General features: G+C 49.9%; 1 protein-coding gene across 1 annotated transcript; it reads left to right on the forward strand.

The window, feature by feature from the left end:
• Positions 1–27,380, forward strand: Hps1 (HPS1 biogenesis of lysosomal organelles complex 3 subunit 1). Its single transcript, XM_059257842.1, is given in 21 exon segments — positions 1–65; positions 1,412–1,496; positions 1,812–1,928; positions 9,647–9,784; positions 10,012–10,154; positions 11,063–11,171; positions 13,764–13,872; positions 13,875–13,923; positions 14,215–14,332; positions 14,814–14,909; positions 15,071–15,140; positions 17,297–17,346; positions 18,987–19,154; positions 19,249–19,428; positions 20,558–20,619; positions 21,008–21,142; positions 21,225–21,290; positions 22,200–22,344; positions 24,654–24,767; positions 26,185–26,267; positions 26,749–27,380. Coding segments are annotated over 19 exon segments (2,115 nt in total). The 5' UTR covers positions 1–65; positions 1,412–1,496; the 3' UTR covers positions 26,912–27,380.
• Positions 27,381–27,503: the final 123 nt, after the last annotated feature.

Genomic DNA, 27,503 nt, shown 5'->3' on the forward strand with positions numbered 1-27,503 from the left:
CATGGTCCCACCCGGAAGCGAGCCGCGGGCTGGCTACACACCGAAGGTTGAGAGCAGCGGATCTGGTATGTAGGCATCGTGGGTGTCTTAGCGCCACCCTGGGTCTCCCCTCGGTGGGCACCTCCGCCGCCCAGCCCTCCCAGCTTGGAGAGGCCCGGGGGTCCCCGGGAACGGCCTCAGTCTCACGCTCTTTCGGAGCGGGCGCCACGAGCCAGGCCTTACTCCCCAGGGTTACCGTGAAATTCGGGGAGTAGGGGAGGGGACGTGAGGATTTGAGGGTGACATTGCAAGAATGCTAAGTGAGCAGCCTGTGGGCGGAGCCCCGCCGTGACGCGGTGCTAAATGCGCGGGGCGAGACTCCACCCCAGGCTAGCTGTTCCTGCCAGGGCATCGCAGGCTCTAGTCCCCACCCCTCGCCCCCACTTCTCACTGGGCTGTGGTAGACAGGACAGAGGCCACAGGGACAGTTTGCTGGGGATAGTGAGAGAGCTGTGGTCCGGGTGGAAAAAGTGGGTACAGGGGATTTTCTCAGGTTGGCCCTCCTCCAAGTTCCCTCTTTTTAGAGCGAGATATAAGGAGAACAAAAGTTTAAAACATGAGGTTAGCAACCTTTGAAGATAATCACCGAAGCAGTAAAACCTGATCCCCACCAAGAAGCATGCCAGTGTTTCCAGGAAGTTGTCATCAAGGCCAAGCCCGAGGGTGGTTCAGCCAGGCTCAGAGTTTCACTGCAAAAGGTGCTGAACCCCCAGGATCGAACCCTCTTTGACTTTACATTCTTCTTGCCTTTTATCAAAAGAGGGAGAATTCCGGAGTGAGTTTGTTTCTCGTGTTATTTGAAGCTGGAAAATAAGAATAACACCCATGCACCATTCTTGTCCTTAAGTTGAGCCTACTGTGCTGAGGGTGCATCTGGCTGGGTCTGGGTGACTCTCCCTGTAACCGGGTGGGAATACCTGGGAGGAAGGTGCAGATCCCTATCTGTTCCTTGGTCTCTCAGGGCGAGTTTGAGGCTCAGAGTTAAATGTGGCCTAGGAAAGCCCAAACTGGAAGCAAACCCTGATGCTTTTTTTTGTGTGTGTTAGTTTGTGGCACCTTCCCAGGATACCTTTTGTGTGGTAACCCGTCACTCATTCACAGCAAGCTCCCCAGGGCTGCTCAGGGTGGCTTTGATGACCACGCCACGTGTTTGAGTGGCACCGAGTATATAGAACAAGACCTCTCCTGCAGCAGAGGAGGTAGGAACTAGAGTGTTGCCCGCTCCCTCCACACAGAGGGCTCCCCAAGCTCATGGTCCCTAAAATGGGGGAGCCTGTGACTTTTCAGCCCTTCCCCAGCTTGTCCACTCTCAGGAACAGGCAGCGGTAGAGACCAGAGCTCCTGCGTGCTCTCATGCCCTCTCTGCCTTAAGCTTTTGCAGGACCAAGGATGCTGTGCTCTTCCCTGAACTGGTCAGAATCCAGCTCCTTGGAAGCTCTGCTGTATGCCTTGCCAAGGTAAATGATGTTCCTCTTCTGGGGTGGGGGTGGGGATGGAAAGGTGGGCGGCACCCACTTTAGGGCTGTGGAAAACAATGAGAATAGCGGACCGAACCACTGTGGGCTCTGTACACCTTCTCTTCCCACCCGCCTTCTCCAGCCCGACCCTCATGTCGCTGCTTCGTCAGGGTGTAACGAAACAACCTCAGAGTGGCGCTCCCGGTGGTGGCTGGCACGCCCAGAGGGCTCAGTGAATGTCCAGCAGGCTGAGGGTCTTCTCATTCCTCAGGCTGAACTAACAGGTGTGACCTTTGCTCTTGCCTCTCCTGGAAGATGAAGTGCGTGTTGGTGGCCACCGAGGGCGCGGAGGTGCTCTTCTTCTGGACAGACGAGGAGTTTGAGGAGAACCTCAGACTGAAGTTCCGACAGTCGGAGAATGAGGAAGAGGAGGTCAGTGCAGCACGGGCTGTCTCAAGGCAGCTCCTTGGGAGAGGAGCCACCCGAGGCACCCGAGGCACCCGAGCCACCCGAGGGCATCCTCCTGGCCAGCAGGAGGCCTTGGCAGGGCCTGTGCCTGGCCAACAGAGGCAGCCTGTTGATGATCCGAGTAATGTCGTACCTCACCAGAGCTGTCTAGGCCAATGGGAGGGAAAGGAGGTAAATTTTAGCCACACACCAGGGAAACCTGATATCAGGTCCTTACCCTCAAAAGCTTGGCATTCGCATAAGGCATTCATTTTTAACAGCTCTATTAAGGTATACTAGACTAACCACTGTCTTCCTGTTTACAGTATACGATTTAATGTGTCTATTCTGTGATTCAGTCACAATCACTGACCTGCTGCCTGCCATCCCAAAAGTTACAAGCCTTCTTTTACTTCCTTTGCTCCCTAAGAACCAGTGAGCACCTCACTGTGCTGGTGAGTCTGTGTTTTGTAGACTTACCCAGAAGTGTCGAACACAGTGTGTGTGGGTTTCATAGTGTGTTGTGTTTGGTTTTGGCTGGCTCTTCTCAGTCAGCACGGTTCTTTGTTGTGTCTTCATCCATCTTAGCAGCGTTCCGCCATGTCACAGGCCACAATTCCTTCCTTCTTTCCCCTCTTGGTGGACATTGAGCTTGTTTCCAGGTTTTGATTACCATAAACACATTGACTGTGAACATACATCTTTACATGGGTCTGGACTCTGGATGTATTTGGTTTTTGGTTTTATGTGTATGGGTGTTTTGCCTGCATGTGTATCTGTGCACCAACCATGTGCATGCTTTTCCCACTGAGGCCAGAAGAGGGGATCACATCACCTAGAATTGGAGTCACAGATGATTCTGAATTGTCACGTGGGTACTAGGAATAGAACCCAGATCCTCTGCCAGAACAGCAAATGCTCACAATGGCTGAGCCATCTCTCCAGGCCCTGTAGTCCTTAAGAAACCCCCTAGCTCTCCACAGAAGAAGTATCTACCATTTTACATCCCACCAGCTGCTTTCCAGGTCCTCGCTGATACTTACTATTCATTCTTTTTAATTTTAGACAGTTTAATAGATGTCAGCTAGAATTCCATATTTCATTTTTCATCCTTTGGTGACTAATAACTCTGGGAGGCTTTTCATGTGCTATTTTGCCATATTGTTTCCCATATTTGATCTAATTGGAGTTTGCTTTGGGCTATATGCCAGCTCCCAAATAATGACACAGAGACGTTATTAATTATGAAAGCTCGGCCTTAGCTTAGGCTTGTTTTTTAACTAGCTCATAACTTGAATTGGCCCATTTCTATTAATCTATGTTCTGTCACACACTGTCCATCCTGCTTCTTCTGTGTCTCCTGGCACCTCCCCTGAGCCTTGACTATCTCCTCCTTCCTCTCTCTGTGCCCAGAAGTCCCTATACCTCTCTGTGCCCTATACCTCCTGCCTAGCTATTGACCATTGAGCTCTTTATTAAACCAATCACACAATATATCTTCACACAGTATACAAATATCCCACAACAGATCAGTTTTCTCAAGTTGTTCATACTGAATTTTCAGAATTTCTTACGTAGTTTGAACATGTCTTGTATTAGATCTCTTTTGCAGATATTTCCTCTCAGGCTATGGCTTGTTTGCACATGCTCCTAAGAGTGCCTTCAAAAAGGGCTGTCTCCTGGGGGTGAACTCTGTGATGCTCTCACTGGAATCATCCTGAACTGGAGTTGTGCAGAGAAGAGGATGGATGAGGAAAGAGCTCTCTGCTAGGACCACCACATCTAGAAGACAGTTAACAACTGTACCCAGGGATCCATATGTGCATTTCTGCGAAGAGACTTGTGTTTATTGTGCACAAAGTTCATTCCACAACATCTGAACTTTATCAGTGTCCTAAAGGAGAGCATATGGTTAAAAGGATAGTTTGACAGGTTGACAGAACAGACTCCTCTCGAACATACAATTGTTAAGCCATGTCTGGACAGTGTGAGTTCATTCATGTTGCTAGGCCGACTGTGGAGGGGCAGAGAGAGGCTCACAGGGCGAGATCTGCAGCGCTGTGCTGTGTTGAGGCTGACATCCTGAGAAGCCCTGTCATAGGTGACCTTCAGCTACTCCATAGGAATTCATTTATTGATCAGGAACACACCTTCCTATTTTAGTATATAGATCTGATGATAAACTCAGGAAGGCTGTACTCTGGGGTCTGTGGCTTTATGTTTCCTCGTCAGCTGAGCATTGAGAGGTGCAGAATTTTAATTGTAACTTTGCCAGTCCTTCTGTCTAGAGACCTGCTGCCATGTTTGTCTTCAATGAAATTTTTGTTGCCAAGGAAGACAGGATTACAATTTTGTCTGACAGATTGAGATGGCATGGTGTATTCTTGGTTATCAAAATACTCATGTAGCATTGGGTTTTAGTTGGTGAATATTCACAGTGTGGGGGAAAGCATGGTACATACTGTATAATCTCAGTTCCCTAAATGCACGTACACTTGCAGGATCTAGAAGGACACGTCAAGCTGAGCTGCTTGTGACTCGATGACTTTGTTCTTGTGTTGTGTTTCCTCTTTGCACATACTACAAAATAAATAAAAGCTTCTTTTAAAGGCTTAGGGCAAAAAAAGAGCCCCTTCAAAGGGCCATGTTTTTAGTTCCGACAGCACAGTCTTCCAAAATTACGGATCATGCTTTTGGTGACATGTCTTAAGAAATCTTTGCCTAACTGAAGATCACAAAGAATTTTCCCCATATCTTCTTCTGGAATTTGTATAGTTTGGGGTTTCTTTTGGTTTGGGAGTTTTGTTGTTTTTATTGTTGCTTAACTTTTATTTATTTGTGTGCATGCATGCAAATGTGTGCACATGCCACAGCCCATACGTGGTGGTCAGAGGACAACTTGGGAAAGTCGGTCTTTCTTTCTACCATCTTGGCGATCAAAGTCAGGTCGTCAGGCTTGGCAGTAAGCGTCTTTATCTACCAAACCACCTCCAGCCCCTATTTCTGCCCAGACAAGATCTCACTAGGTAGCTCAACAACCTCCATTGGATTTTATATTAGACCTAATGACCCTTTTTAGACTTGAATGTAGTGTAAAGTATGGCTGGAAGCTTTTCTGTATATGGACATCCATTTTATTTAGTATCACTCAGAAATGGTTGCCATATTCTCTTATATAATTATTTAGTATCACTTAGAAATGGCTGCCATATTCTCTTATATAATTTCCATTCTACATTTCATAAGAGTCATTTATATTGCATTTTTTCAGGGTTGATTTTGGATTAAATTTTTTTATTAGTGTTGCAATGATCAAGCCATTCTTGCATTTCCTGGCAGCACAATCTAGCTGCTCCCCAGATCCAGGGGTGAGTCTAAGGCCTGGATGAACTTACCCCCTTCGCTGGCCACATCACCCTCACCATCAGCCACTGATGCCATTGTCCTTGGTTAAGAGGAAACAAAACTTGGGAGATCATGGACATTCGGATGACTTTCTAAATTAAAAACCAGGCCCATCTCTTTGACACTTCCATTTTTAAAAGTCAACATATCTAATCTTTAGCCTCTAATCTTTAAGAATTTATAAGAAATATTTCAGTTCTTCCTCCTATTTAAAACCTGGTACGAGAACAAAGTCCCACGTTTTCAGTTCCTAAACAGCTAGTATGAAGGAACACATCCTCAAGTTCTGTCTGTGTGTGTGCCATACTGAGTTTCTCCGGGATAGCGGGCATTATTATAGGGAACCTGAGAGTGCAGGGTAGTTTTAAATAACTCATAATCCCGTCACCTGGCACCATTAGCTCCTTGACATTCCTGCTTTGGGTCTTTATCTTTTATATAGTGGGGGTCATACCACATTTACAGTTTCATTTTTTGATTTTTTTCACTTCATTATATGAAATCACTTTTGCATTTTGTTAAATGAACCCCAAAGCATAATTCTTAATGGTACCATTATATCCAAATAGATTAATAAATGTATCATTATTAAACTATTTCTCTAAATATATAAAGATATTTTTATACATATGTATAAACATATACACACATATACATACACACACACACACACACACACACACACACACATATGTATATCCTAGATAGCTGTCACTGTGGGGAACATTCATTTGTGCTTGAACTTTATCCAACTATTTGATTCAATTATTTCTAGAAATAAAAATGAGTTAAAAGCCATTCAAAACCGTTTCCACACTTTATAATTTATCATGTAATATATAAGAATATTTCTTTATACTCTGTATATATTGAAAATTTTTGGTCTCCTTTCACCACAAAATATTCTCAATAGAAAAAGCTACTACTGGGGCTGGAGAGATGGCTCAGAGGTTAAGAACACTGGCTGCTCTTCCAGAGGTCCTGAGTTCAATTCCCAGCAACTACATGGTGGCTCACAACCATCTGTAATGAGATCTGGTGCCCTCTTCTAGCCTGAAGGGATATACGCAAGCAGAACATTGTATACATAATAAATAAATAAATTTAAATTAAAAAAAAAGAAACAAAAAGCTACTACTGAAGGGCAGCAGTGGTGCACACCTTTAATCCCAGCACTCAGGAGGCAGAGCCAGGCAGAACTCTGTGAGTTCGAGACCAGCCAAGTCTACAGAGCGAGATCCAGGACAAGCACTAAAACTACACAGAGAAACCCTGTCTTGAAAAAACCAAGGAAAGAAAGAAAGGAAGGAAGGAAGGAAGGAAGGAAGGAAGGAAGGAAGGAAGGAAGGAAGGAAGGAAGGAAGGAAGGAAGGAAAGAAAGAAAGAAGAGAAAGAGCTACTACCTGTAGATGAGTTACTGCACTCAGTCTAGATTTTTTTTAATGACTTTCAATATAATTTGTGACTGTTGAAGAAAACAATAGAATTTGAATAAATTGCAAGCATTTGTTTCTACCTGTGTTAGGGTGCAGTCGTTTACCACATACTGAGAGCCTGAAGATTGCTGGCCTCTACAAGTACAGCAGCAAGTATTGCAATGTAGTTCCTGCTCTCGGGAACGTGGGATCCAGGGAGGCACCATGAACAGTGAACTGTAGGTTGAGTAAACCCCGTGAATGCAGGCCGATCTCTACCAGCAGTCAGAACTGAACAGGCTGTGGACTGCCAGTGACAGAGTGGGTAGCCCCAGCTGGCACCCAGACCCGGCTTCCTGAGCGATGGGAAGGTTGACAAGGAAAGTGCCTGGTCCCGCTCTGAGCCACTGCTACTCACCAGCCAGTGAGTAGCTTGGTTCTGTTTGCAGCTGAGAGGTTCCTCAGCTCTTTGTGTACTTCAGCGCTCTTTCTGGGAGGAGCTTTTGAGTCTTGTGGAATCAGCAAGGCCAGCCATTTCCTCTCTTCTCTTCACCCCAGCACCGAGGGTGGAATTGGAGTCCTTGCCAGGCTTCCTCTGGTGTTTTCACAGACTCTGGTATCCACTGTTCCCTTCTTCTGCTGGGGAAGGGTGGAGGAGGAGTGGGAACGAGGAAGAAGAGTCTGCCCATGTAAACACGTGCTTGTTAGGGAACAGAGCAAGTACACAACGGGGGAGGGGGGGTCATTCATAATTTCTTTATCCAGAAGTAATAGCTTGAATGGTGTTGGGTTTCTTTGTGCTTTTCAATACTTTGTCTATTTCTATGCATTTTAAAATATAGAGCATTCACATCCTTTTAGCATATACACTGTGTCAGAGGAATTCCCTGTGTCGTTGAAACAATAATATTTTAAGTAGCTAGATGGATTCTTCATCACTTAGTTAAGAACCTCATAAACTTTCTAACTGCAACTTTTTTTCACCACAGAAAGTTTTCCATGGTCCCTGGCGTATAGGTGTAAAATGTGGAACCAGGCGCTTGCTGATAACACATCCTTAAAAAAAATTTTTTTGAACAGTTCATTTGTATACATTTAAATTCATTAACGAAAGAGGAAAGCAACATTGAACACTAATGGCATGGTGTACTTGTTTACTTTTACAAAAGACTGAAACCTGAGGCTGGAGACGTGGCCTGGTGTTCAGAGCATTTACTGCTGCCTTAGAGACCTGAGTTCAGGTCCAGCACCCTCAGTGGCGGCTCACATCCACTTGTAATTCCAGCTCCGGGGTGTCTAGTGCCCTCTTTAACCTCTGCAGGCACCTGCACATGCACTGGCTCACGCACATGCGTGCACACACACACACACACACACACACACACACACACACACACACAAGTTTAAAATAAAATAAATCTTTTAAAAAAAAAACTAATAACTTTCCCCTACTGTTTGGTATTGCAGCACATGAACCATCTTCAATATTTCTGAGCTGATTGATATTGTGACTTTATAATTGTCGATCCTGAGAACAGCACTTCACCTAAACATTGGTATAAAATAGTAGAAGTATTTCTATTATTCTGCCATTTCTCAAATTTTTGTAATTGTGCCTACACCCAAATCAAAATTTATCAAGTTATTTTTATGAAATTAAAGTCAACCACTGAAATATCTTTTTTTTAAATCAAATATTCTAACACAATATGGTTTGAGATACACTAGTTTATTATATGCACAGGAATGGCAATAAGAAATATTAAGTCTTTGTCTTCCATGAGTAAATCATTATGTTTCTATAAAAACAGAAGACTGGTGTAAAAAGTCTAAAATCCATAACATAGAGTAGTCTCAAATCTGAAGTGAGGTGTTTAAAGGCTGTGTTCATCGGTGCTTTGTGATACAGTGGTGTGAGAAGCAGAGAGCACACTGGTATGTTAGGACCAGTGCTTCCTTTGATCCTTTATACTTTCTATTTTGTATTAGTTTTTGATGGTTGTACATTCAGAACTGTATTACCATTGCCAAATGTTTTGCAAACCGTTTATTTGGTTAGTCAAACCTGTGTCGTATTGTGACCTCCAGTTTAAGAAACTGTGGTTTAGATGTATTACTTATTTAGCTGTTTCTCTAGGATTGGACATTTCTGTTTTCCCAGTTGTTTGAAATTGCACGTTGCTGTTGTGAATGCTCTTGTGCACACATATTTGTTTTCTTGGGATAAAGTCCCTGAAGTAGTCCGTGTCTGCAGATGGCATAGACTTTGATATGTCTAAGAGACTTCCTTGGGGTCACTGAGTTCTCAGTTAAATGCTCCAAGCATTCGATGGGGGAAAATACAGCTCAAGTTCTTGCAAGTTTGTCCAGCCTCCTAACAGCGTATCTGCAGGAGTATCTGCAAAGGTCATGCTTGAAAACCATTCAGTTGAGTTACAGAAGAAAAAAAGTCACCCAAACTACCCTCATGTTTTAAGCAAATCTGGGTTTGTGTTGGGCTGTGCTCATAGCTTCTCTTTGGGTGTACATGGCCTGTGAATGCGGTCAGACATACCTACTTGAATGTTTCCTTCTGGGTTTGGACCCTGAGCCACGCAGTCACTAGGGTGAGCCCAGCCTCCTAGGCACCACACAAGGTCGGGAGCAGTCTCTCCTCCTGCCTTCCCCACCAGGGCTGTCGTGGTCCCTCAGGCAGGTCTAACCCTGTGGGTCTCTTGCTGTAAGGCCTGGGTCTTGTTTGTTCCTTTGTCCCCAGTATCTGGCACATTTTCAGGCTTGTCCAAGCTATGAATGGGTCCCACTTTGTTTGTAGACATCATACCAGTGTCGAAATGTCAGACACCCCTGCAGGGTAGGCCGTGCTCTGTTCTCCCTCTCCTGCAGCTCCCTGCACTGGAGGACCAGCTCAGCACCCTCCTGGCCCCGATCATCATCTCCTCCATGACGATGCTGGAGAAGCTCTCAGACACGTACACCAGCTTCTCAACAGAAAATGACAACCACCTCTACGTCCTGCATCTGGTAAGTGTATGACCCTGCAGCTCTCAGCACACCCACAGTCCACGCCTGTGCAGTCCTTGGGAGCCCCGATGCCACTTTCTTACCTTGGACTGTACAGCTCTTTAGAAGGCAGAAACTGCAGCTTAGTAGAGTCCCCTGGGCCTCACCCTCCCCTTAATTATCCTCTGAAACCCGGAAGGCGAAGGGAGTCCCCAGGGGACCAACTGATGCTACGTGACTGTCCACAGTTTGGAGAGTGCCTGTTCATCGCCATCAGTGGAGATCACAGTGAGAGCGAGGGGGACCTCCGGAGGAAGCTGTGCGTGCTCAAGTACCTGTTCGAGGTGCACTTCGGGCTGGTGACTGTGGACGGCCAGCTCATCCGGAAGGAGTGAGTCATTGGCCTCATCAGTTCTTCTGCTGAGTCAGGCCATAGAAGCAGAGCTCAGAAGGGCCTTGGAGAGCATCTGTTCTGATTTCATTTTGCAGATGGGGAAACTGGGCAGAAAATTTAGACCTCCCCAGCACCACCTAGCTGGTTAGTGGCAGCATCCAGCTCTCCCAGCCCGGGGCTTCCCAGCATCAGTACTTTGTCCTTACAAGGGGTATTAGCGTATCCCTTCTGACTTCTCAGAGCAGCCGTTTGAACTCGCTACAGAAAAATATGCAGTCCCCCCACCCCCAACCTTGTGACATACTGGGCCTATACGAAGAGCCTCCATGGCTGAGAATGGCGCCATACTTCACAACATACATGAGCAAGAAAGGACCGTGGCGAAGGGTGGGTTGAGACGTGGACCCCAAGGAGAAAGAAGCGGGATTGCCTGACCCACTAACATGAATGGGAAAGTCACGTGGTTTGAGATGCTGTGTCCTGAGTTTTGAAGGGATGTGAGCACATGTTCATTGCTGAGGCACTGCTAGGTCTGCTGGCATTGTTTTCAGGGATCATTTTAGCCCTCGTGGCCACGGTGTCAATGACACCGACTATAGTTATAGCCATGGGTGCCTGACAGCCACAGTGGTAGTGCTGACTGATACCCCGAGTTTAACCCTGATTTTAGGCCAGGTCGTCTGTTTACAGAGCCCTGTGGAGATGAGAAGCCTAGGAAATGCAGGTGCCTTCCTGCCTCCTTCTGGCTGCCTGAGTCCTGGCTCCCTGCCCAAGCTCACAGCCTCTCTGTGTACTGTTGGCCTGACCACTAAGGCATCTGATGCTGACCTGGGACAGGGTCCTTGGATCGGGTCTGGAGATGACCAGCTTTCCACTGACCCCTGCTCTCCCTGGTTCTTCCCCAGGCTTCGTCCCCCTGACCTGGAACAGCGTGCCCGGGTGTGGAAGCACTTTCAGGGGCTGCTGGGGACCTACAGCCACCTGAGGGAACAGGAGCAGAGCTTTGCTGTGGAGGTGACTGGGGCCTTAAGGGTGTCAGGCCTCAGGGGTGTTAGGTCACTGGGGGTGTCCAGCTGCGAGACCATGGTGGGCAGGAGGACAGGTGGACCCCGAAATTCTCCCAGTTGTCCTGTTGTTCTCTCTGCCCATGCCGTAGGCTAGGTACTCTTCCCATAGTGAGCAACTCGATTCTGGGTGAGAGTTTGAGGGCACTATTTGGGGCTCACTGTAAATCACAGAGCCCTCTGAAAATGGCCTCTTTGACCTCATTCGTCCCAGGGAGGAACTACATTGACCTTAAACTAGAGTGGAAAGCGGTGAACAGAAACAGCAAGTGAGGCAGGTGCCTTTGGTCAGTCGTCTCCGCCACTCCCTGGAGGGCAAGCACAGAGTCCCTCTGGGGGTCTCACTCATGGCATTCGTTAGAGTGAGCAGGTGGGCTCATTAAGGGCAAGGTAGTCCTCATCCGCACAGAGTCTTGTTCAGCGGAGTTTCAGCTCTAACAAGTGCCCAGTGATACTCTGCAGTCTCTTTATTCTTTGAAAACCACTAAATTAGAGGGTGTGTCTGTCTGTCTGTCTCAGCCTCTGCCTCTGTCTGTCTCTGTCTCTGTGTCTCTGTATGTGTATGTCTGCATGTGCGTGTGCGTGCATGTGTGCATGCGTGTGTGTGTGTGTGTGTGTGTGTGTGTAAAATGTGCTCATAGTTTAAGATAGTCAGATACACAAGAAAATGAGCCACCATAAGTGAGAGTCAAAACATCAGGCAATCAATTACCAACAGGTTTGGATACCAAGGAGTTGAAATTACTAGATTAAAAAACAAAATAGCCGGGCGGTGGTGGCGCACGCCTTTAATCCCAGCACTCGGGAGGCAGAGCCAGGCGGATCTCTGTGAGTTCGAGGCCAGCCTGGACTACCAAGTGAGTTCCAGGAAAGGCGCAAAGCTACACAGAGAAACCCTGTCTTGAAAAACCAAAAAAATAAAAAAATAAAAAAAATAAACCTTTTAAAGGTGGGGCTGGAGAGATGGCTCAGAGGTTTACAGCACTGGCTGCTCTTCCAGAGGTCCTGAGTTCAATTCCCAGCAACCACGTGGTGGCTCACAACCATCTATAATGAGATCTGGTGCCCTCTTCTGGCCTGCAGGGACACATGCAGACAGAGCACTGTATACATAATAAATAAATAAATCTTTTTTAAAAATTAAAGATATGAAAAGTAACACCACAAATAGAAATAATAAAAAATTCCAAAAATGGCCAGGCAGATTTAAAATAGAACTCTAGCAGGCAGTGTAGACGTGAAAGCTGATTGGCGAAGCAATTCAGGGCCGTGCCAAAGAGCAGGTGAGACATGGCTGAAGAGAGTTTGTAAGCTGGGAATGGATCTGAAAGCATTCATTTTCAGAGCCCTGCTCATTCACTCTGCCAAGAAATGGACCTACTGTGTGCCAGAAGATGGGCCAGACTGTGATGTCTAAAGATACCCCCCTGCTCTTAGGAGGAAACCAGGTGTATATATAGTCTAAATACGGCCTGGTGCCATATTACCTTGTCCATCAAAATCTGTGGCAGTACAAAGGATGGGGTGGCCGGCTCTCTCTTGGGCGCCAGGAAAAGCTGCTGCAGAAAGAGGCCTGGTGCAGTTAAGATGAAATCCAAACCCCTCCCCAAGCCCCCAGACCCTGGAGGCTCTGTCCATCTTGACCCACCTTCCTAACAGGCTTCTCTCACTATACAGCGGTGACATGGGCCATCCGTCAGTCCCTGGAACCCTTGTGTCTAGCGCTGCATAATGTGCTTGTAGCTTTTGCACATGTGAGATGCAACTGGTCCAGACTCAGCTCTGCTGGGTGTGTAATGTAACCAAGCTTTGATAGCAGTACAATGGATCTGATGCCTTTGTACATCATCATTTATATTGTGTCAATAATATTTTGTGAAAATCTTTGCACTTTTTTACATTGGCTTATTTTGTGTGTGTGGATGGGATGGTGTGGGTGTGGGCAGGGTACCATCGCATGCCAGTGAAGGTCAGAGCAACTAGTAGGAATCAGTTCTCTCCTCCCACCGTGTGGCTCCCAGAGGCCAAACGTGGGTTATCAGGCTCAGCGGGCACATTTATCTACTGAGCCGTCTTGCCGGCCCTGAGAAATGGTTTTACTGTTCATAGGATTTGCCTTCTACTTCATTTGGACAGTACTTCTCCAGACTGTCTGTATATCTCATGCCTTTGTATTCAGTGCCTTTTGCTTCTTCTCTGCTCTGTCTGGCAGGCTTTCTGGTCCCTTCTATATTAGTTTAAAGGTCATCTCCTCAGGGACATTTCGTTGAACACTCTATTCCAGTGGGTCTCAGCTACTCCTCTCTAGTTCAGTATCGTGTGTTCCTGCTTGGCACACACTACAGTTGATTTTCCATGTTTCCTGTGCATTGTTTGCCTCCACTACAGCCTGGACCCAGACAGGCTTGACCTTGGCTGTCTTAGTCCCCCAGCTTCCCATACCCAGCATCTAGCGTTAAGCGTCCTATGGGCTAAGGGAATGTACCGTCCAGTACAGGCTGACACACTGATGTGCTTTCCTTCGCTGCCAATCCCTGGCTAGGCAGTGGAGCGGCTGATTCACCCCCAGGTCTGTGAACTGAGCATCGAGACGCTCGAGCGACACGTGGTTCAGGCTGTCAACTCGAGCCCTGAGCGGGGCAGTGAGGAGGCCAGCACGCCTTCCTGCTTGTGCACTGCAAACTGCTGGCTTTCTACTCCAGGTAACCCTGAGGGCCTGACCTTAGCCAAAACCCTTCCTGATCCTTGTCTGCAGGACCTTGACAGCCTGGATCTGTCCCAGGCTCAGGTCTCAAACCTCAGCCCACTCCCTTCTTGGGGTTGGTTCTAGCCAATGCTTGGAGTCTATTGCTGGTCCCTGGGGCCTCCCTAGTGATAATTTTTGTTTTTTATATACCTTTGATTTTAACAATTGGTAGGCTAATCTTTAGACCCTGTATATCCAGCAAGATTGAGGTTGCATGCTCACAGGCTGCCCTGCCCTGTCTCTGCAGCCACGGTGCAAGCACCCTGCGCCCGGCAGATCTCCTGGCACTTATCCTTCTGGTTCAGGACCTCCAGCCCACCCAAGGCACCACAGAGGAGGACGAGAATGATGACGACAGGCCTCAGGTCTCGGGGCAGCACAAGGAGAACAAGGGGGCATTTGTCCTCCGACTCCAAGATGGAAGAATTCTGGAATGGGTAGTCTAGAGGGTTGTGTAGATCTGAGGAGCTGGCCCTGGTTTGATACTTGGATTTTCCACTTAGCTGTGTGAACTGAGCACACAAGAGCTTACCATCTTAGAGCCTAGAATCCCTTACCTGTGCAGTGGGGATGCTGGGATCATGGTGGTGTCACTTATGAAGAATACAGTGCCTGGCATCATATTAGCCATATTATCATTCATCAATGGTACCAGGTTGTGCTGGTTCAGATACCAACACATCAGAATTTCCAGGCTCAGATCACCCTGGACAGCCACAGGGCCATGTCCCCAGGCTAGCTCATAGAGCAGGGTAGAGAGGAGGGCTTCTGTAGAGAACTGGGTGTCAGGGCTGTGGGAGCAGCCAGATCAACCTCACTGACTGTATTACCCTGGACTTCTCACAGCCTTTCCCTCAGAGGAGACCCCTGAGCAGCCAAAACATCCCAATGCAGCAGGCTAGCCAGAGCACCTCAGGCCCCACCAGGAATTCTGAGGAGACGGTATGTGCTGGGTGCTGGGAGGAAAGAGGGCAGCCCCATCTTGTCTCAGGCCAGGCCAGGCCTTTCCAACTTTCCCCACCCCAAGAGCAGGCCCAGCTGAAGCAGTTGGAAGAAGCCACCTGGCCTTTGACCCTCATCTAATGTGATGTATTCTTTCCCAGGACACAGACAGCATCTCCCTCCCTGAGGAGTACTTCACGCCTGCTCCTTCCCCAGGCGAGCAGAGCTCAGGTGAAGCCCATGGTGTGGATGGGTGGCATCATGGGACAGAAGCCAGTGTGCATCCTAGAGCATGTGTCTTGGGGGTCAGTGTCTCCTCGTCCCTTGGGAAGGGCTAAGCACAAACTCAGCTATTACTCAGCTCTGTCAGCAAGGCCTCCCTGTCAACCACAGCTTGAATTCAAACACTGCTAAGATCATGCAGATGATCCCCAAAGCTCTATATACTTCACTTATAACTGCATGTGTGAGTTCTCTCTGCCTCCTCTGTCATCATTATAATTAATATTGAAGTTAGTAAGTAAAATTAAACAGTAGTCCACTTGGGTTCAAGCACGTTTCAGAGTGTAAATGTTCAGTTTCAGTGTTTTTAGTTTTTTCTATACAGGGTTTCTCCGTGCAGCTTTGGAGCCTGTCCTGGAACTCATTCTGTAGAGTAGGCTGGCCTCAAACTCACAAAAAGCTGCGTGCCTCTGCCTCCCAAGTACTGGGATTAAGGCGTGCACCACCACCACCCGGCCAGTGTTTTTTGTTTTGTTTTGTTTTTTAACCTGTTTTTCTAAGATCCGTGAGTAAGTAGTAAAATTAACACTATTAATAATCAAATGGGCATTTGAATACACAGCCTTGCTTAGAGGAGGAGAAAAGCCAAAAGCCAGGCTGTCGCCATCACCAGGAAAGAACCAAGTTCTTAGGATAAAAGTCGGGACCCTGTGGCTCACCCAGCTGACAGAAGGCCGGCTTTGTGGAAAAGACACATTGGAGACTCTTCTTATAAGAGTTTGCCGTCTGCCTTCCCTAGACCAATGGCTCTCAGCCCTAGCTGCACTTAGCATCCCTATCCAGCTTCAGCACAGCTGAGGCAGTCCTCAGACCTGGGTACAGGTGAGCCCTGTGTGCCTGGAAGGGAACCTGTGGTGTGCACTGGGCTGGAACAGTGATTCTATCCCCACCTACAGCTGGACTGCCCTGGGCATCTTCACAAACCACCTAAGCCGAGCTGGTGCGAGATTCTGACTTCATTAGGCCGAGCTGTGCAGGGTTTTCTTACAAAGGACCCTAAGAGATTTTCACATATGGCTGAAGTTGAGCACACTGAGTTAGGTGTTCTTAGGAGCCTTAGTTAGGTCTGGACTGGGCTTCAGGGCACCTAGGAGACCCAGAGATTACAGAATTCATATGCTGGAGCTTTTTTTCTGGGGGGAGGGTTCCTAGCCACCTTCAGCTTTACTAAATATCCCATGACTCAAGGTATGATTGCAGGCTTTGCGTGACCTTGGCCTTCATGACATACCACCTTAGAATTCTTTCCCTGTCCATCACAACCCTCCCCTGCACCCCCCCCCCCATTCTGGGTGGCTAGGTTTGTATGCCTCAGTGCTGATCATCATGTTCTGACATGCACGGAACTCCCAGCATACAAATGGAGCGAGTGCGTCCCTAGGTTTCAAACACCTGATTTACAAATGGATGACTGCAGTACAAGTCATTTGTAAACTGGGAGTTCGTTCATGCCAGAGCATTATGCATAGCTCTGAAGCAGAGCCACCCGGGGTGGGGGGGGGGTGCTGCTTATAAATGAGGGTTATTTGCAATGAAGTGCAAGAAAGGATAATATTACAAACATGTAATATTTCAAACATATAGTGGCTTCAATAGGCTGGTGAGCCCCATAGGAAGGAAATTAGGCTCAATCCCCAGCACACAATGGCGCTCAGCAAGCTTGGTGTGTGAATAACTGAATGGGGAATTGCTGGCTGTCTATGTAGGGCAACCTGAAGGAATAGAGATAGCAGAAACGAGGAGGGGGCTGGGGGGGAGGGAGGGTCTGAAGAATGTGCCACCCCACCTGCCCACCCACCACCACCACCCCACCACCCACCCTGTGTCCAGATACCTACCACAGGCTTAGTTCCCAGCAGGAAGCTTCTGTCCCCTGCTACTTTAACCCTGGAAATGCAGAGTTCAGCTGGCACTGGAGAGCTCTGAGGGAATGGCTTTCTGGGGCTTCAGCCACAGGAAACAGCCTTGCCATACCCAGTGTTTGGGGCTAAATGGCTTGAACCGTCAGTGATCCAGACCCCGTAAGCTGCGGGAGTGGGAGATGGGGCTGTGGGGTCATTTACACTCTTGCAGTATTTCCACAGTTCTGTTCCCATTTGTGACAGGTAGCATACTCTGGCTGGATAGTGGCACCCCACCCACCGATGTTCTTCTGGTGAGTCTCCTGTGTTCCCCTGGGCACTGCTGCTCTGAGCTGCTGAGGGCTGGGGTTTCCCTCCTGGGGAACTCCACCAGCCACAGCTGCACCTCTGTCTCCTCGGAGCTCTCTAGTGCAGCTCAGCATGGAATCAGGGCTGGGGAGAGTGGTGTATGTGACCGCCCCCACATGGAAGTGAAAGTCCAACTGAAGTGTTAATACTAAAAAAATTAAAGTTTAGATATCTTTCTTCTATTTAGATATGAGAAATAACAATAGTCAAACATGGAAGGGACTGAGTATCGATAACTCGGTCCCACCCTCAAAGATGAAAAATGTTTTAGGTGCTGCCTTCTAACCATTTATTTTGCACACACACATGCACTCCTGCACACACACACACACACACACACACATGCACTCATGCACACACACATGCACTCATGCACACACACACACACACACACACACATGCACTCATGCACACACACACATGCACTCATGCACACACACACACACATGCACTCATGCACACACACACACATGCACTCATGCACACACACACATGCACTCATGCACACACACACACACACACACATGCACTCATGCACACACACACACATGCACTCATGCACACACACACTCATACACACACTGCAGGAACACGTATGCGTACTGTGTGCATTTTTCTTTTTCACACTTGGAGCCCACTCTACTTCCTTCTCCTTTTTATTAGCTTTCTCCTGTCCACACAGAGCCCTTCAACATTACAGCTTGTGAGGGTGTTTGGAGAGTCCATCCATGCACATGTTTCTATTTGTTCAGCAAGACCCAGAACGATCAGCATATGGCTCCCACTTTTTGTTGTTGTAGATAACTAGACTGACCTCCTTACAGAGAAATGTTTGTGCTGTCTCTCATGATTTCTTTAATTCTCTAAGTTTTCTCGCTAAAAGATTTCTTATGCGGGCTGGAGAGATGGCTCAGAGGTTAAGAGCACTGACTGCTCTTCCAGAGGTCCTGAGTTCAATTCCCAGCAACCACATGGTGGCTCACAACCACCTAATGAGATCTGGCTCCCTCTTCTGGTCATACATGCTGTATACATAATAAATAAATCTTTAAAAAAAAAAAAAAAAAAAAAAAAAAAAAAAAAAAAAAGATTTCTTATGCATGCAGAGTCCCTTTGCCCCCACGTCAGGCTGGAGTCCTGTTCATATAGTCATTTTATGCCTCAGTTTCCCCAGTGTGGAGGGCCGTTGGAATGTTCTGAGGGTGACTGAAACGTCAAGCATTTAACAAGTTCCTTCCTCTCCCTGAAGGCAGAACTTTCTCCCACCTGGCTCTGTGTCTCTTCAGATGGCCCTTGACTACTCACCCAGTTTCCGCACCCCCCACCCCCACTGCCCATCATGGCATCCAGTCCTGATTGGACAGAACAGTCCAGCAGAAGCCAAGAGGCAGATAGCAGAGAGAATGGGAGCTTCTAGGGCAGCCTCTGCAGCATGGAGACCTCAGGGCTGGGTGTTCTGGGAGCTAAACATGTTTGCTCCATGTGACTTAGAGGTTGGGCAAAGGACGGAAGCTGTGAGTGGGGGGTCCAAGTTGTAGAAGAACTGGGCCTTTCTTCCACCAGACTGACAGGTCTTCCTCCACAGATGGCTGAGGACACCCTCCAGGGGCTGGTGCCACACTCCCCAGAACCGTCCAGCCCCAGAAGAATCTTCCTGGATGCCAATGTGAAAGAAAGCTACTGTCCCCTAGTGCCTCACACCATGTACTGCCTGCCCCTGTGGCCGGGCATCAACATGGTGCTGCTGACCAAGGTACAGAGCCGCTGTCCCACCCTAGAGCTTTCGGGGCCTGCCTGGCCTCTCACTGGGTACCCCATTCTACCCTGGCATCCACTCTTCCTGGCAGAGTTCCAACACACCACTGGCCCTGGTCCTGTACCAACTGCTGGATGGTTTCTCCCTCCTGGAGAAAAAGCTGAAGGAGGGTCAGGAGCCTGGAAGTGCCCTGCGGTCCCAGCCCTTTGTTGGAGACTTACGCCAGAAGATGGACAAGTTTATCAAGAATCGGGTTGGACAGGAGATTCAGGTAGGACCCGGATACTGCATGCACCCAGCTTTGGAGAAGAGGCGGAGCTGGCAGTGGGCCCAGTTCATCCCCTGTAGATGAGGGGCACACAGCTCTGGTTCCCGTCCATGTTCGCCTCAGTCTATGGCCCTAGTTATCCTTATTAAATGATAAAAAACAAATAGCTGGACTTCACATTGTCAGAACCTCTTTATAGGAATTTAGCGGAACTCACAGTGTAACTCCAGTGCTTTAGACAGGACAAAGGCTTGCTTAGATAGCCATGATGTAGCCAAGAGTAGCCAGCCCATGAGCAGTGGCGCTAGAACCTGCCCATCACGGGGCACTCTCCCAGCTGGCCTCAAGGAGAGTAGAGCTGGGTGGAGACTGAGACCAAGCACTGAGCATGTAGGGAAATCAGTGACCAGGCCATCACAGGCTCCCACCAAGACCTCCTCAAAGTGGCAGAGTTCTAGAACAGAAGGCTCACTGACAGCTTGGGGCCTCTGCTGTAGCTGGCTCTGCCCGAGTCTGTTTGAGGAGCTGGAATATGTGTTGGTCTGAAAGGGGCAGAAGGGTTAGCAGGGAGAGAGCAAGTAACCGGAGCCCTGGCTTGTCGGCAGGATGCCCTGGGCACTGTGGTGGCTTGTTGGTGGGCAGCACGGTATCCTGGATGCCCTGGGCACCGTGGTGGCTTGTTGGTGGGCAGCACGGTATCCTGGATGCCCTGGGCACCGTGGTGGCTTGTTGGTGGGCAGCACGGTATCCTGGATGCCCTGGGCACCGTGGTGGCACAGCTGTTATAATGTAATGCTGACTTCTCACTTTGGAGAGAGCCAGCCAGAATCCCCTTGAGGCTACCCCAACCCATCCCCAGGCCACCTGCAGCAGCCGCTTCTCTTTGGTCCCCTAGCTTGCTATGTTCCCTTGAGGGACTCGCCTAGTCCCTCTGATGGGTGCATGTCTGTGCCCATCAAGGCCACGTGACCCTCACTTGCTCTTTACATCATGCCCTGCTAAGTGACTGCCAGGAAGGCCAGGTTTGGCGGCAGGAGGGCAGGTGTTCCTGGAGGGTCAGGGTGTAGACAGAGTCTCCCTTGACCTCCCTGCAGAACACAGCCTGGAACATATCTGTCACTCTTCTTTACAGAGCTCCTGGCTGGAGTTTAAGACCAAGGCCTTTTCTAGAAGTGAAGCAGGATCATCCTGGGAGTGAGTAGCCACACTTGGGGTGAAGGGGAGTTGTTCACGAGGAGTTGCTGCAGGGTCTCCCCAGGCCCTAGGGGACAGAAGATTTGCAAATGACAGAGAAGGAGTCCCAGGGAGCCAGGACCAGACCGTGGGAGGTTGGAGGGGAATGAAGGCCAGGAACATGAGAACCTAACGCCAAGCACTGAGGCCTGGGCTGTACCCGGATGCAGCACTGAGCAGGCACCACCTAAGGCCAGTCACATTCCCACGTATTAGCAAAACGATGTGGTTCAAGAAGATGCTGTGTGGCAAAGAACACCCCTAGGGAAAGCTAGGCAGCTGCCTCCCAGTGCAGTGGGAGGTTGTGGCCAGAGGCCCTGTGTGTCTTTCCCTCGGTGTCACGGCCCAGGCTGCTCCAGGCCTGTGGAAAGCTGAAGAGACAGCTGTGTGCCATCTACCGGCACAGCTTCCTGGCCACTGCCCCCGGCAGGGGAGGCCCTCACCTGCCCCAGCACCTGCAGGAGCAAGCCCAGAAACTCATGAGGTAAGTGAGGGTGGCACACATGAGCAGGGGGTGGGCAGGCCTCTGCACGGAAGCGCATCTTCCGCTTTCCCTCCCTCTCCAGGGAGCGGCTTCTGGACTGGAAGGATTTCCTGTTGGTGAAGAGCCAGAGGAACGTCACCCTGGTGTCATATCCTCTGCCGGGCTCAGCTAGCCCAAGAAAGCCTGGAGTCCCCAGGGCGCAAGGCCCCAGGGGGAGCTAGACATGTGGTTCTTCTGCCATGGTGTCCCATGTGCCCATCGATAGCAATAGCCCACAGCTGAAATTTCAGAATCCCTGCCCTTCCAGAGTTGTCTTAGAAGTCTTCAAGGACCTTTCTGTCCGTGTTGTCCATCCAGCAAAATGGCAATCCTATTCCGTGAGGGCCAGGGTGGTCTACGTGCTCGGAGACCTCCGTGGATGGTCACCGTGCTATGGCAGGTAAAATCACTGGGGAGGCCCACCATAGGCGTGTGTCCCTGTTTCCAAGACACGCGTCTGCGCGTTATAGGAACTAGTTTTATCTACACTGGTTTTCAGGGGGGGTTGAAGCAGCTTTTCTGTTTAAAACCTCCTACATTTCTGAGCTCAGTCTCTGGGATTTTGGTCTTAAGCAGGAAGATGACAGGAAGCCACTGCCATCCCATGGGAGTCTGTTCCCCTCTCAGATGTGATGCTTCCAATTTCTCAGGTGAAGAAGAAGAGCATGGTGAGGGGTGGGCAGTCAGTCAGGCTCATTCATCAGCTAAGTGGCTCTTTACACACCAGCCTCAAGGTGTGTGTTGTTGCTGGGATGACCAGCTGTGAGCACACCATCGTCCTTCCCATAGAGTGCAGATTATATTAAACGTGTGGGTGCCAAGGATCTTAAGACTGGATGCGGGGAGGGGGAGAGAGTTGAGGGAAAAGTCAGATCCCTGGGCCTTAGTGGAGGCAGAAGCTTGTATAGAGGAGCAGCCTGGTCCCCTAAGCCTCACCTGTGTAAGTCTAGAACCCCATGACCAGGGCAGAGGCACCCCACTGTTGCTGGCTTTTAAGTCCCTTAACTCAGGCCTTCACCTACCTGGAGGACTTCCCAGGCCTGGTCCACTTCATCTATGTGGACCGTACCACTGGGCAGATGGTGGCCCCGTCTCTCAGCAGCAGCAAGAAGATGTCTTCCGAGTTGGGCAAGGGGCCCCTGGCTGCCTTCGTCAAAGCCAAGGTAACTGGTCCTCTGGTGCGGGTGCTCCTTGCTGCCTGTCAGGGTACACTGAGGCCTGACCCCTGACCCACTCTGGTCTCTGAGGCTCTAATTGCTTCCAGCCTAGCACTGCTGTGCTTGTCCACCATGACCTGTGTGCCTAATGACATCTTCCATGAGCTCCTTAGGCCCAGCAGCTTATCTTCCAGACCTAGAGATCCTCAGTGCACATCAGCAGCCGCTCCTGGTGTGTTTCGGTGTGCCTGGCATCCACAGTGCTGGAACCCGGTCGGCGTCCAGCATAAGTGATGCTCAGCGAGGGTCTTTTGAATTGGCCAAACTGGAAAGAACATCAGGGTCAACTAATTTGGGCATCAGAATTTTGTGACGAGTCTTTCTCTGTCCCACCTACTCCCAAATAATGACATGGAGATTTATTAATTATGAAAGCTTAGGCTTTGTTCCTAACTAGCTCTTACAACTTAAATTAACCCATTTATATTAATCTACATTCTATCACGTGGCCTTACCTCTCTTCCACCTCTTGCACCTCCTGTTTCCTCTCTGTGTCTCCTGGCATCTCCCAGGTGCCCCGATTTCTCCTCCTCTTCCCTTCTGTCCCCAGAAGTCCCACCTGTACCTCCTGTCTAGCTATTGGCCATTCAGCTTTTTATTACACCAGTCACAACAATACACCTTCACACCGTGTACAGCTATCCCACAACAGAACTTGATTTCTTTAATTTTGTCATGCTAGGTATGGAGCTGAGCCAACACTCTGCCCCTGAGCTACACCCACAGCCCAGCCAAGTGTAAAACTGGCAGATTTCTGCTGAAGAAGCACCTGTCTCTGTTCTTCTAATTTAACTGACTCTTCTTCGTGACAGACTGGTAGTTTTCCTTTTGAAGGAAAGGGACACCTCTGCCATTTCTAAAATGCTATATTTTTATTTTGTCTACATAAAGTATATCATGATAGGTAAACTAAGCTAGATGGTGGAAGGCCAGCTCTGTTCCTGCTCGCCGTGTGGCCTTGGCGTGGTTTAGTGACATTTCAGGTCTTCTTTAATTCCAACATCTGTTGCGGAGATGCTACAATTTTCGACGTAATATTAGTGTAAAGGGCACAGGTCACTAAGCACAGGTGAACTCTCGTAGCCGGGGCAGAGCAGGGGCTGAGCCTGCTGGGCACAGCACCGCCACCTCCCTCGTCTACCACCTCTTCCCTCCCTCCGCATCCTGCTCGGGCAGCGGGACACTAGCCCATCATCCCTCAATCCTTCTTTAAAGTCCATCCGAGTGCTTCTCCCTCTGCATGTACAGGGCCGAGTGACACATTCTCATCCACATTGTGTCAGGTGCATCGCATCCTGCCGTTAACTCTTTACATGTCTCATCTTTAGCAGCCCCATGATGGCCCATCATGCCGACGTAGCATGATTCACAAAGCCATCCCCTGCTGAGGGAACCTTTAGATTGTCTCCAGACTGTCACTATTAGAAATGATTTGTGGACACACCTGTGCGTACGCCTAAGTCCTCATCCCTGGATGTCCTCAGTAGGATCCCCAGAAATGCGAGTACAAAGTCAGGTGGGAGGGATGTTATTAAAGTTATCTATTTGTGTTGTCAGGTTGTGTTCCTGGAGCTTGGCGCTGGCTCCTGTGTCTGTTGCAGATTTAATTAGATAGTACATTATGGTCAAGTACGAAGTAAATCCCACATCCCTCCCACTGAGGCTTTTGACAGAGTGGGTCATTTCCCGGCCCTGGCATGGGAAGTGGGCAAGTCTAGTAGAGAAGACCTTCCCTCAGGCTGCTCTTAGGCAACCGAGGTATCAATACCTGCTTTAGGCAGAGCATTCCCAGGAAGGGGCCTAAAGCGGGAAGTCCCTCAGGGCCACTGTTTATAGCCATCCTATAGTGAGCCTCCATTCCGGCCTGACCCCTGAAGCAGGTGATGCCCCAGCTCAGAGTTCACTGCCATGTAGGTGTGCTTCCCGGGGCCTCTGGCACGGAGCCAGTCCCATTGCCTCGCAGTCCTGCAGACCGGGCAAGTGGGTTTATTCACAACCTTCACGTCTGTGTTCTGGGTCGTGTGTATAGTAAAGTCGCAGGAAGCACTTCCACATGTATTTTATCCTCACAGTAGCTGGAGGGGGAGCCCTTCTGGCATCCATCCTGTATGGTTTGCTCCCGCTACTCTGAGCCCAGAGAGCGTCCTGCCTCTGAGAAGCCCTGGACTCCCAGGAACCCCTCAGCTCTGTGCTTTGCTTTTCCGTAGGGAGGCCATGGCCGTGAGAGTAGTGCTAAGCAATCTCCTCCTCCCCAGGTCTGGGCTCTGGTGCGGCTGGCACGCAGGTACCTGCAGAAGGGCTGCACCACGCTGCTGTTCCAGGAAGGGGACTTCCGCTGCTCCTACTTCCTGTGGTTCGAGAATGACATGGTGGGTGTGCCCAGTCTCTGGGCGGGACGGTCGTGAGAGCTGTCTGCTGCTCTAAACCCTTGGATAGCTTTCTTCTGCACTCTTCCGTCTGTCTGTCTCTTCTTGTCCCCGGTGAGCAGCAGGTAAGCACAGCGCAGGGTGTAGGACTGTCCAGGTAGATGTGAGCGGACCACGGGAGACACTCCCTATTCCGAGAAGGCATTTTGCCCCGATTATATCTTCAGCTCTACTACTTCAGTACTGCCCCTGTGTGTACAAAGAAGGCTACACCGTGACCCCCACTCTCTGGGAAGACCCAGGTTCGAGGCTGTTGAACAGCCTGCCTGTTGCTCCCAGCAGCCTGTGCAGTACTGAAGACCTCACCGCCACCCCAGTACCACAAGGTCATTCAAGTCCACTGCCTCTGCCTTCCCCGCCCCCTTTCCTCTCCTCTTTCTTAATGCTTCCCTCTCACTTACTGCTAATTGTCCAAGGATCACACCTCCCTCCCTCGGGGTCTCTTGTCCTGCTCCAGTACCCTTCCTGGCTCTTGCTCTCTTCTCTCCACTCACTGAGGGTGACAACCCAACCTTACCATAGTGCAATGTAGTTTCTTCATCGGTCCCTCACAACCCGAGGGAATGGTTGGGATAGGTTTTGTTGACCCATTTTACAGATGGGGACACACTGCTGTCTTGGAGATAAATACTATGGCTAGGTCCACAAAATTCAAATGATGGAGCTGAAACCCAAGGTTTGCTGCCCTGACCCTCAAGCTCCTAGTCTTCCTAAGTGCCCTCTAAGAGCTAGAGCTTCTGGGGACAAGGATTTGGTGACTAGAGTGGTCCCATGAGGCAGTGGGGTACCACGGAGCTGTGGGAGACCAAGTTTTGATCACTGACTGACAGGCCACACAAGGGTCCCTGAACACTGCTGAGCCGTCTCCCTATGGGGCAGGCCTCGTGGTGCCACCTGAGCCCCTGCTGGGAGACTCTGAAGGCACCAGAATTGTGCCTGACACCACACACATGCTTTACAGATCTTCCATCTCTCCCCCACCTTGTCCTGCACCAAGAATTCCCACTTCTTTCAAAACAGAGACTTGGAGTCTTTTGAGAATCCTTTGCTTCTCAAGACCCTGGAACAACCCCATCCCACCCCCAACCCCCATGTCCCTCTCCCTGAGCCTTTCTGAGCTCCTCAGTAACCCAGTCCCCCTGGGAAGCTGTGGCTACCTCCCAGGCAAGAAAGCAAGGTAAAAAGGGGTACAGACGCTGTCCCCCAGCATGGGGCACACACAGCACAGGGCACACAGAGATAAGGCACACAGCCATAAGGCACACAGCCGGGCCCTGCCAGGGCTCCACCTCACACATCTCCCTCGAGCCCACCTCTGCTCCCTCCCTCCTGTCCTAAGACTGCCTGCCTCCTCCCTCAGGGCTACAAACTGCAGATGATCGAGGTGCCTGTCCTCTCAGATGACTCAGTCCCCATTGGAGTGCTGGGAGGTGACTACTACAGGTGACGCTGACCCGCCCTAGAACCCCGTGTGCCCCAGGGGTTGGTGGCGAGGCCTCCAATTCCCAGGGGATAGCCTTTCCAAGAGTGAGCAGCTGCCTTGATAACACAAACCTGGGGGGAATCCCGCATGGATAGAGGAAGCCCCCAGAAGCACACTCAAGTCCCCACTGTCCTGCTGCTGGCAGTCTTAGCTGCAGCACGGGAAGACCTCAGTAGGGGCCCCAAAGTAGTACTACTACTACTACTACTACACACACACACACACACACACACACACACACACACGTTAGCTGAAACACCACTGTTCAAGGACAGAGAGCGCAAGAAAGTTACTGTGTCCCTAGGTTGAGCTGGAGCTTAGGAGCCACAGGTGATGTCACAGCCTAGGTCATTCTCTGAGAACTGCGGGGTGGGCATTTTGAGGCTCATGTGGCCAGGAATCCCCCCTGGCCTTTCCTGACTCCCACCCTGTCTCCTGCAGGAAACTCCTGCGCTACTACAGCAAGAGCCGCCCCTCGGAACCCGTCCGCTGCTATGAGCTGCTGACCTTGCACCTGTCCGTCATCCCCACTGACCTGCTGGTGCAGCAGGCCAGCCAGCTAGCCCGGCGCCTGGGGGAGGCCTCCCGCGTGACCCTGCCCTAGGCAGTGTGCTGTCCTCTGCCTGATCTCCAGCCAACCTTGCTCGCAGGCATTCCCCACAGCCTGGCCTCCTCCCGTCCCCGGCAGCCCTGGGTCTCTCACAGGCCACCGCTGACTCCTCCACATGGGCTAATGAGCAAGCCTTCTCTGAAGGGAAGGGGATGCCATGCCTCTGTTGGCCTCCAGCACTGTGAGGTCAGAGATGGCAGCAGCTTCCCTGGAGAGCTGCCTCTCTGGGTGCCCAGGAGAGCAGAAGGGAGTCTTTAGTGCTCAGGCTGTGTGACATCGCCCTCTCCCTACCATTCTGAATGGGGTAGCTGTTTCTTACTGCTAGCCAGCGTTCCAGCTTGGCTACCTCCCCCTCCAACTCTGGGAGAATCCTGTTTCTTCATGTTTGAACTGGTAATACCTACCTCTCAGGGTGGTCAGGAGAAAACAGTAGGTGCTCAATAAATGTTGGTTCTTGTCATTATCCAAGCCATATGTGCCTGAATTTCTTGCCTTTCTGGTGACATTGGGTATCCCTCCTTAAGTCCCAGCCTGCCCACGCCTGCTCTCCCCTGCCCTGGGCCAGTGGTTCTGAGATCTGTGCCCA

This window comes from Peromyscus eremicus, chromosome 1 (genome assembly GCF_949786415.1).
Source record: "Peromyscus eremicus chromosome 1, PerEre_H2_v1, whole genome shotgun sequence".
Taxonomy (NCBI): Eukaryota; Metazoa; Chordata; class Mammalia; order Rodentia; family Cricetidae; genus Peromyscus; species Peromyscus eremicus.